Source organism: Mauremys mutica, chromosome 4 (genome assembly GCF_020497125.1).
Source record: "Mauremys mutica isolate MM-2020 ecotype Southern chromosome 4, ASM2049712v1, whole genome shotgun sequence".
NCBI classification, from domain to species: domain Eukaryota; kingdom Metazoa; phylum Chordata; order Testudines; family Geoemydidae; genus Mauremys; species Mauremys mutica.
The window spans coordinates 41129782-41140049 of record NC_059075.1 but is presented as its reverse complement, the minus strand read 5'-3'; the positions used below and the strand labels follow the sequence as shown (position 1 = coordinate 41140049).

Sequence of the window (10268 nt, the reverse complement as noted above, 5' to 3'; positions counted from 1 at the left end):
CAAACCGACAATGCCAATAAAATGACACATGCAGAGGATGAGAATTCCACAACATAATTTCATAATTTGTGCTGACACAAAAAAAGCTACTGGCTGAAGTCTTGCAAGCCCGTCCCCTTTAGGAATAAAACATAGAATCAGTAATGAGAAGAGGAAGTTGGATCAGCTAGACTGTGGAATAAGAATAATCCTGGGAATACTTCTAAGGCCAGGCATACAGTGCAAAGTGCTTCTTCACAATCCAATAACAAGGGGACTGTCAGAAACAATTAATTCATTTCCTAGTCGAGATACTGTCAAGGTGAACTTTTCTGTTGTATAGGTACTAGTAGGTAGTAATTCACTTGGACAAGCTGTCTGTGGATAATAATAATAGTAACACTTCTCTAGCTCATTTTGTCTGAGGACCTCCTAACACTTTACAAACACAAATTAAACCTCACAACCCTCCTATGTTATTAGATCCATTTTCAGATGGGGTGACTAAAGTAGAGAGATGAAGTGGCTTGCCCAAGGTCACACAGTGAATTAGTGGCAGAGCCAGGAAAAGAACCCAGGAGACCTGACTCCTAATTTCTTCCTACTGTACATATACGGTGGCTAAACATGCTGTTATACACATACATGTGCACGCACACAAATAGAACAAAAGAGCAGTTAAAGATCACAACATCCAGAAGATAACTTAAAAAATCAAAACACTTTATTGTTGTCTGTTAGTGAAAATACAGCATACTATACATGTAAATACTGGTGTGTTCATGCGAACACACATTCAATGTGGAAAGAATATTGTTTATGTGTGTTCTACCTACATAACTAGTTATTTCTGCAGTATATTCTTAGGTCACACAGCTCATCACAATGTACTGTGTCTGTTTGTTACTTGTGTACACTCTGGGATCATGCTAGAGCTGTCTGAGAGCCAATTCTAAAGTCTGTAGGAATGACTGCTGTGCACTGCTATGGGAGAAACACAACTTTGATAGCAGGTATTATGCTCCTCCCCCAGGGTAGATTAAGAGTGGTGTTCAAGGAAGAAATACAGCTTTCATTGCTTAACAGTGGTCCTTCCAGTCTATTAAGAGAAGTAGTGGATTCCCATTCAGGCCACACTGATGCAAAGATGACCATAACAGAGGCTTCTTCTCATTATAATAAGCCCCTGGGAATAAAGCACTGTGATAATTTTTGAAATGTGGTAGTGTCTTTTTTTAAGGCACCTATCAGCATGGTGTCTCAGCACTGATATGATGGGGTTTGCTGCAGCAGGACATACTGACATTCTGGGCTGATTAATCCCAATAGTAACTCCGTTAATTTCTTTGTTGGAGATACACCATGATGAATGTACTCCACTATACCTGGGCTAGAGGAAATGTCCTAAAGCATTTGTTCTCAAACTTGATTGCACCCCCCCTTCTTTGTGTCTGTTGTAATTTACTCGACCTTCCCCCCACCAGCACCTGGCCAGCAGCTGCCGCTTTTTGACTGCCCAGCTCTGAAGGCAGAGTGGAGAGTGGCAGCTGCTGGCCAGGCACCCAGCCCTGAAGACAGCACCGCTGCCGGCAGTAGCGCAGAAGTAAGGATGGCATGATATGGTATGGCCACCACTCTCCGGCCACCCAGCTCTGAATATGTGCAGTAATTTTTTCCCTAAAGCTTCTCATGCCCCCCTCCCCCAGTTTGAGAACCTCTGAAGAGCCTATGGTAAAGGTATGGCAGGAATGTTTGAGGTAATAATTTTGTTAATTTTTAATACTACTACAAAATTATAGCAAAGTGTCTTTGGAGAACCCCACTGTCTTCCAGTGAGGTCTGAACTCTGACCACCACTCAACATGGACGAACCATCTTTGACTGTGTGCTACATCAGGATGTACATTTAAGTGCTGCCACTTACACTCTCCTGTCAGGCCAGTCTGTGTGCATGCACTTTCTGTCACTCACTCACACAAGTCACCCCCAGCCTACCTCTGTCACATACACAGCCCAACTCTCAAATGCATCTTTTCCGTTCATGCTCACAGTTTTCTTTCCTTGTATCTCTGCCTTATTTGATCCAAGGTCCATTATTAGATCTGCTTGCTGGTCCTTGGAGCCAGATAGACAATTGTGCCATGGACTGTGTCATAAGGCAAGGGTTGAGGATGGGGAGTTGAAGAAGAAATACTCTGAGAAGCAGCCAATAGAGCTGCAATCCTGACAGGCCTCGTGGTCAGTCTATTAGCTGCTATCCCTTCATACACCTATGAAGGGAAGAGATCAAGAATAATTGGAGATCAAGAGACCTAATAAGTCCTTTCCATCCCTAATTTCTAGTCTATGGAGACTAGACTCTCTCTGCCTTCCTAGCAGCCTCTTCCTAGAGGGTTTGGCTTGGCTGCACTACAGTTTTATTGTTAAATGTTTCTTTCTGTCTCAGGTCACTTTATGCTTCATAAAGCTCCAACTTGGAACCCCCCACAGGAACATATACTTTGCTTACAATCTAGTCATGATAGCATAGGCTATCAGCTAGCTGGAGAAGGATCCTGCTGCCAGTGGGAGAAGGCATAGATTAAATAAGAGAGAGAGAGCAAGAGAGAGAGGGGAGATAAAAGAGTGAGAAAGGTGCCTAAAGGAGGATTTGAATATTCTTTTTCTAATAGTACAGAGACTGTTGCCATGTACACAGGTGCAGTGATGTGTCTACAAAGCGGCAGTATCTCTTCATCTACATGGTTTGTGATCTCCTTATTAATATTTATTATTTGTATTAACATAGCAGCTAGGAGCCCTAGTCATGGATGTGGACCCCATTGTGCTAGGCACTGTACAAGCACAGAACAGAAAGACAATCTCTTATGTCTGTTCAGTTTGCTAGCCAATCCCTTCCCCCTAGAGTCTGCAGTACTGAGAGATGGACTATCCCAACTTTGCCACGTTGTAGCAGAGTATGAGAAAGTAGGGGTATATGTGTGTGTGTGTGTTGTGGAGAGTTACTTGTCTTTATGCCTGTGATAGTCACTTCCCACATTTAGCATAGGAATGAGAAGTCCTATTAGCCACCTCTTCCCAAAGACATCCTGCAGGTTCTTCCTCCAGGGCCGGGCTCTTACCACCATCCCCTTCCGCACCTGGTAGCGAGTTTGCCCTCGTAAAATCAACAGTATCTGGTGGGAACAGAAGCCAGCACAGGCAAGTCCAATTCCAAGCCAGAGGTACAGCATGAGAATGATAAACATTTCAGAGCTAAGGAGAGCTCCTGCAGTTCCAGAGCCAGGAGAGGGGAAGAGAAAAAAGAAACAACATTTTATACACACCCCACATATTAGTATATTAGCCATCCAGAAATATTCAACCTGCAGAGCCCTGGAAACTGAATTATATTCTATAACAATTATACAACTGGAGAGCTAGAAGGAAAAAGAGAATTAATCATTCTAATTATTCTAATTGAAGTATTTCATTCATGATAATCAATGCAACTAACACTGTTGGGGAAAATATTAAAATGGTAGAGGTTAGACTAGACGAGGGTTTATACTGTTAATACGTAGCATCAGGGCTTGTGAAAATTCCACAAAATATAAAATGTATTTTAATCATTGTTAGTAACATTTTCAAAAGTGCTTAAATGACATAGGGCCTGTCTACATGGGATGTTTTTGCACATGAAAGCAGGGTCTGAATCTACAATGCACTAGCTTGCAGCACAGTAGCATCGCTTGTGTACATGGCTACAGTACGCTAAAAGACTTATGGAAACATTGAATCTAACAGGTATTTCTAATCATTGTTTTGAAAAAGTTATATATAATTTTATACACATATAAATACTAAAAAATATGGGCAGATCCTCAGCGGGTGCTAATTGGCCTAATTCCATTGACGTCAATGGAGCTGTGAAAATTTACAGCAGCTATAGTTCTGGCCCTGTATATCTCTCTCTATAGAGTATGATATCAGTATATGGTCCAATTTGCACCCGCTCAGGATCTGCCAATATTTTTAGTTCTGATATAACTATGAAATGTATCATAACTAATTCTTTACAGGTCTTTTAAAAGAACCTCTCACCAATGTTGAAGTGAGCCGATTAACAGGCATCAACAATATAGTGGATGAAGCCAAACAACGAAGATGGAGGTGGCTGGGGCATGTGTTGAGAATGGATGCTGATAGACACCCTCGTATTGCCCTACGATGGACACCACAAGGAAAAAGGAGGAGAGGTAGACCATTGGGGACGTGGCGAAGGACCATTGAAGAGGAAATGAAAGGTATGGGAATGAAGTGGGATGAACTCTGCTGTCTCGCTCAAGAACAAAATGAATGGAGGAGAGTGGTTGGCGCCTTATGCTCCACAGGGAGTGGATAAGAAGAAGAATAAGAAGAATTGAAACTATCAGGTCACAACCTGCTGCCAACAGAGCCGGGGGGTGGGGGGTGAAGGAGAAGAGACTGTGAACTCTGAGCAGATTCTGAGAGAGGAAAAGTTAGGAATAAAAATCTGTTCCAAACAGAAAAGTGTTTGCAACCTTTCCCCCAGTGCCTGTGTGAGCAGGGTCTGAATGAGCTAGGGGGGAGCTAGGGGGAGCAGCCTGTGTGTGCATAGACACGCCCACCCTGCCTAGGTGTGCAGCATGATGGAGCTGCTTTCCCAGAGTGATCCCTGTGGGCTGGCGCTGGGTTACAAAACACACGGAGTGTAACCTTTTATGAGTGATGTGCCTGAATATTTGGACGCTAATATCTAAACTGTATCATTATCATCTCTAATGTCACCTTTCCCTCCTGAAGAGAAGAATGTAGGTGCGGGGGGGGGGGGCGCAACACAAGTTACTCTAATCCAAGCCTCTCTCAGCAGAAGTCACCATAGGGAATGTTGCAGGAGTGCTGGCTAGTCTTATAGCCAGTCCTGCCTCATCCTCTCTCACCAGGAGTCACCAGAACAGGGCTGGGTGGCTGGCAGTAAGTAGCTCATGGCTCCTCCAGTTATTGGAATTGTGTTATACAGGATTTCAGAGTAGATGATCTAATAGTCTCCTCTGGCCTTAAAATCTATGAATTCCAGCTTCTCCATCTTGAAATGCTGTAATTAATAGTCTAGCTGTTGGCTACCACAAAATTACACTTTGACTTCACTTCACGTTTTGGACTTGGCTAGGAGAGAACATTCACAGGATGATTTTTTTCAAACAGACTACAGCATCTGGCTTTTCAGTCCTGAACACTTGAACCATTAAACATTGCTTTTAAATTCAATATCACCTTTCTTTTATTGTCAGGTCCCAGTAAACATCATGCACAACATGGCAAGGGAAGAACAGATCCCCTTAAGGAGGTGAAGAATCCTTATACTAATTCAGTTAGTGAGGGTAACTTGAAATTTTGAATAGGAAGGTCAGACACAAGCATGGGCTTCTCAGCATTTATTGGAAGCAAGAGTGATAGACATTGGTTCATTTTTCCTGATAATGCTCTGTTGGGAGCTGAGGATTTTTCAACAAGCCTGCAAGGTTTATTTGAGGCCATGATGCAGAAAGTCACCATGTTGTGAGAAGAGGAATCCTTTGTCTCTTTTTGCAAGTATAAAGCTTCCCTGAGCCATACTTAATGGACATAAGGTTTATTCATCTTATTCTTAGGTTATCCAAATAAACAGTAGTCTATAGTTTTGTCAGTAAATCCAATCTGACAGACATTTATAAAAAATACCCCTCATTTGCCCATCATTACCAGAGCCCATTTTAAATCCAAATTTACTTCTGTTCCTTGTGAACTTGATGTGATCTCACTCTTATTGCTGCACATTATTTATGCCAGAAATGCTGAATCATGATGCTTAATTTATAGATATTGGGACAAATTCTGATATCCATGCTGGCTCTTTTGTGCCTCCTGATCACAGATTCTGGCCACAACTAGCCAGCTGAGAATTAATCCAGCTGGCATAAAACTAGCAGATCCATCTCCAGTGGTCACCTGCTGCCAGCATAGAGAGCGTGTCAGAGGAGGAAAAGGATGTGTTGGAGTGTGGTGGAGTTCTGCTCTGCTGCACTGATCCTCAGTTAATACATGATCCCTTAGGGTCCATACACTAGTGGCATAAGTTAGTGAAGCCTAGGGTTTTGCTCTAACATATGCCAGGGTTGATAAAGATCAGCCCACAGAATCAAAGAGCCATAACCAGCCCCCTGGTGGCCTCCTCACCTTTTCCCCCACTCCATTTTGCTGTGTAAAGCATAGCTTAGAAGAGGAGAGCATCAAGTCAGACATTATTCATTCTGACATTCATTAAAATGTGGTTCTACTTGGAAAAGTGACTTCACCAAAATCTCATGGCAGGGTTCCATGTCTATTGTCTTTCAGTGACTACCATGCCAAAATTGGATACTTTTCTAAGTAAATTGCTGCTTGTTTGTTTTTAAATGCCAGCCTTCTCAGCCTGGAATCTGAAAATCAATCTGGGTTCCTTGTGGCTCATGTATCATTAGCAAGATTCTGCAATCAAAACATAGTAACAATCCTGTTGATTCATGACCCCAGAATACAATCCTGGTCCTCTCCCTGAGCTGAGTGGCTCTGCAGGGGTCAGAGCAGAAGTCCTGTTTTAGTCAGTAAAGTGAGGAGATCTGATTCTGATACACACAGGCTGCAGGTCTGATGGTTAAAAGAATGACATTTTTACTTAGTCACTTTCAGAGTACCACTAGTCTATAAGCTTTCTGTGTAGCGACTTTTCAAATGCCCTTCATTCTAGGGTTTTGTCTCAAATTTAGACTTGGTGCATTTGGAGGGGCTCGGGGGCATGGTGAGATGAGGAGGGACAGAACCAGAGGTGCTGAGGCAGAGCTGTGGAAGTAGGATCAGGAAAAGAAGTTAGAGGAGTAGGGGGAGAATTGATGAGGAGCAGGAAAAGATGCAGATGGGGAAAGGGCACCTTGAAAGGCATAAAAAGGCAGGGTCAGCAGCAAGAGATTATTCCTCTGAATACATTTGCTTTTGGCGTGGGGGGCTTTCAGAGATCAATGGTGGCTCTCAAACTGTGGTCTGCAAAGAACTAGCTGGAGGTCTGTGGAGAGCTGGTTGGTCACATCATACTATTTCTCTTCTTTGTTTCCACCTGCTAGATAGCATTAAAGGAAGCTAGCATAATTTCCTAACACTGATTTTCCATGTGAGCAGCTGCTGTACTTGCCACAGGGAGGGGATGTGGGGTGAGGTGTGTTTATTGGGAAGGGAAAGGAGCTGGGTCTGGGCTTGTGTCTAATGAGAGGGGTGATTGGACTGGGTGATGTCTAATGGGAAAGGAAGTGGGGCTGGGTGTGTGTTTTATGATGGGGAGATGGGGCAGGATGATGGCGAATGGAAGGGGAGGTGGGGCTGGATGATGGTGAATGGGAAAGGCGGTGGGACTGGGTGTGTGTCTAATGGGAGTGGAGGAGTGACCAGGTGATGGCAAATGGAAGGGGAAGTGTCCCCCAGTCAATCTCTATTAGGATATGGTCCCCCCCTCTGAAGAACTTGAGAACCACGCCCAGGCACCCAGGGAGGATAATGAGTGAAATTCTTTCTCCTGCTGCCTAGTTGCACTGTACTGTCTCTGTGCCCACCAGGCCTGCTCACTGACGCTCTGTCTTAGGCACTGGGTTTGGGTTTTTTTTAGAACCTAATAAATTATGAAGAGGGCTGTGTCTGGAACCTGGCTGGGGCCCAGTAGGGCCTTTGATCACAGTGCTAAAGTACTGCAGGAAATGTACACCAAACCTCAATTAAGAGATCCTTGAGCACAGGAACCCCTCTCTTCCTTTTCCCCACCCTCTACCCCTCACAAAGTTGCCTGGGAAAGAGCAGGACCCAAGTGACACATTTGAGCAAAGAGAGACCATGTTCTTTCTCTGGGAGAGAGGCCGCTTACCTGAGAAGAATTGGCTGATGGAGTGAGGCAGGAGGGTGAGGAAGGCCAGTGGGTTTGCAAAGGACATAGAGAGCACTGCAGAAATGTAAGCCACCCCTGCCACCAGGGAGTCGAGACAAGCCAATGAGGTGTAGAGGCAGAACATGACAAAGTTCCGCATGTTCCTGCTCCCGATGCAGTTCCCTGTGAAGAAACAGTGGTGGTCATGCCTTTGGGTGACTCTGGCACACAGTCTACAGAAGTGGGTGCTGGGCAAGGCTGAGCAAGGGGACCTGCTTCCGTCCGGCTGGTCCGCCACCACTTCGGCTCCTCCGCCCGAGTTCAGGCACTTGCCCAGGTCCTCAGGGGAGTTCTGTATCACAAGGATGTAGTTCCCCAGGGCATTAGCTGAGAGGAAGAGGAAGAGGGCCCCATGCAGCAGAGCAGGAGAGAAAAGTGGGGTGGTGGAAGGGTCTTTGAACATGCTGGGGATGAAGAGAAAGAGCTGGAGGACGAAGGTCACTAAGGAGATGCACAGGAAGTAGGCTGGAGCAACAACATTGAGCACCCTGAGAACTAGCATTGTGGATTACATTCCTGCAGGGAGAGCAAGAAGAGAACAAACATCACCGCCTCGGACGGATACTTGATGCGTCCATTTCCTTCCAGGTTCCCCATCCCCCCCGCCTCCCCTCGGCTCCCCTGTTTGCTCCTGGTAATGCCCTCTCTGCTGCCCTCCCCCGCCCCTCCCTCCCGTCTGCCACACTCACCCCCTGCAATGAAACCCCCACCAGTTCAGTGGCGTGTGACAGAGACAAGCTCCTTGGGGAACGATCGCTCCTCATTTCCGAGCTGTTACTATCACAGCCCCAGTCAGTGCCTGGCTTCAGGGAGCTTGCAGGCGCCACTGCCACTGAGATCCCAGAGGCTGCGGTGTCTGGAGCTCTGTCTGCCGGCTGCATCAGCACCAAGCTCGCTCCGCGGCTCCCCCTTTCTCTACTACAGGAGTTCCTGTTACAGGCAGGGTCAATTTTTGTGTTGCATGTCAGAAGGAAGGTGGGGGAAGAAGGGAAGCGAGAAAGGGTGGTTGCTCTAATCCACTGCAATACGGATCAGATCCAAAATTCTAATTTATCCGTTGAAGCCACAGATCTGCAGATTACCTCAATGACTGTTGTCCCTACGTGCGCAAAATTAGGAAATGCACAAAACACCTGCTAAGTGCTGCCCCAGCTGCAACCTTCGGCGTTGTGCGAGGAACTGTGTAACAGCAACAGAGCGCTGTGTGTGTGTCTGTCTGTCGTTATTGTATAGTCAATACACGTGATTACACCAACAAGCAAACAAAACCCCCTAAAAACCAAAGGTACAAAACAGCAGCCATCTCGGCAGGTCCATGTCAGCTCCCCCAACACAGCGATGACTACGTTCAGCTCTTTCTTTTTCCATCTGTGCCAGGCACATTTAAAATGTACAAGGGTACAAGGACATATGACAAATAAATGAAGCAGGGAGCCGCCTGTTCCAGCGCTGCCAGCTTTTTACGCTCCCCGGCTGGACCTTATCCACCATTGTAAGGAAACTTCAGCCTGGAACTTAAATCGGAAGCACATTTGTCCCTTACACTTCAAAGATTTAGTAGCCACTGGGAACTTTCTGTGGTGCCAACACTGGCAGCCCCAGCCTGGTTCTGGCGGGACCGCTGGGCAGTCTCCAGATCGGCTCACCCCCCTCTCCGAGCTCGCCCGGCTTGCTGGCTGGCTGGCACACGGAATAACCTTGAAATCCCCTTGCTTGCTGTTTTTAGGAGTGCATAGTTGTTGCTCTTGTTACCTGGCTGCCTGGATCTGCTGTGGCCGGAGTCCAAGGGAGCTGGGAAGAAGCTGGTGGCCCTTCGAGGCCAGCCGCTGGCTTAGCAGCAGCCGCGGTGTGAACAGCAGAGGCTCGAGGAGCTTCCCCCTTAGCAGCCCTCTCCCAACAGCCGCAGGCGGCTCAATGGGGAGCTGTCCCTTCAGCACCCCCAGCAGGAAATAGGGAGCTGTCCCTTCAGTGCCTCTGGCAGGAGCCCTCCTGGGAGCCGTGGCACTGGAGGCAGCTGTCCCTGCAGCACCAGCCAGAGTATTGTGCGCCGCCGGGCCCCGGCACCTGGGCTCCCTCCCACCCTACCAGCACCCCGTACGCAGTGGGAAGGTGTCCCTATGCGCCCTGGAGCCTGGGCTCTTAAAGCCCCTCAGTTCCACCGGTTGTAGCACCGTGGAGCTGCTGGCAGTGGGGCAGGAGACGGGAAGGAAGAGGAATCTCAGCTCACTCACCCAGAGCCCAGAGCAGGTCCTGCCTGCTGCAGCCCGGCCGGCTGGAAACTGCTGCTCCTGCAGGTGCCTCA

At 46.8% G+C, this 10268-nt stretch overlaps 1 protein-coding gene across 2 annotated transcripts; it reads right to left on the bottom strand.

The window, feature by feature from the left end:
- Positions 1-719: 719 nt before the first annotated feature.
- ZDHHC22 (zinc finger DHHC-type palmitoyltransferase 22) lies at positions 720-9815 on the bottom strand. Of its 2 annotated transcripts, none has more exons than XM_045015772.1 (3): positions 9719-9815; positions 7907-8482; positions 720-3247 (listed from the first exon to the last, which is right to left on the bottom strand). In XM_045015772.1, the coding sequence occupies exons 2-3, from the start codon at positions 8466-8468 to the stop codon at positions 2982-2984; spliced, it is 828 nt and encodes a 275-aa protein (XP_044871707.1). In that variant the 5' UTR covers positions 8469-8482; positions 9719-9815; the 3' UTR covers positions 720-2981. The 2 variants fall into 2 exon arrangements, with proteins under 2 accessions (XP_044871707.1, XP_044871708.1); XM_045015773.1 differs by lacking the exon at positions 9719-9815 and adding an exon at positions 8656-8752.
- Positions 9816-10268: the final 453 nt, after the last annotated feature.

What these genes read in the sequence shown, in the direction of transcription:
- ZDHHC22 (XM_045015772.1), bottom strand. Translation starts at nt 8,468, where the DNA reads ATGCTAGTTCTCAGGGTGCTCAATGTTGTTGCTCCAGCCTACTTCCTG. An exon ending in CATCAGCCAATTCTTCTCAG is followed by an intron (nt 3,248 to 7,906) that starts GTAAGCGGCCTC and finishes CTGGAACTGCAG; the next exon opens with GAGCTCTCCTTAGCTCTGAA.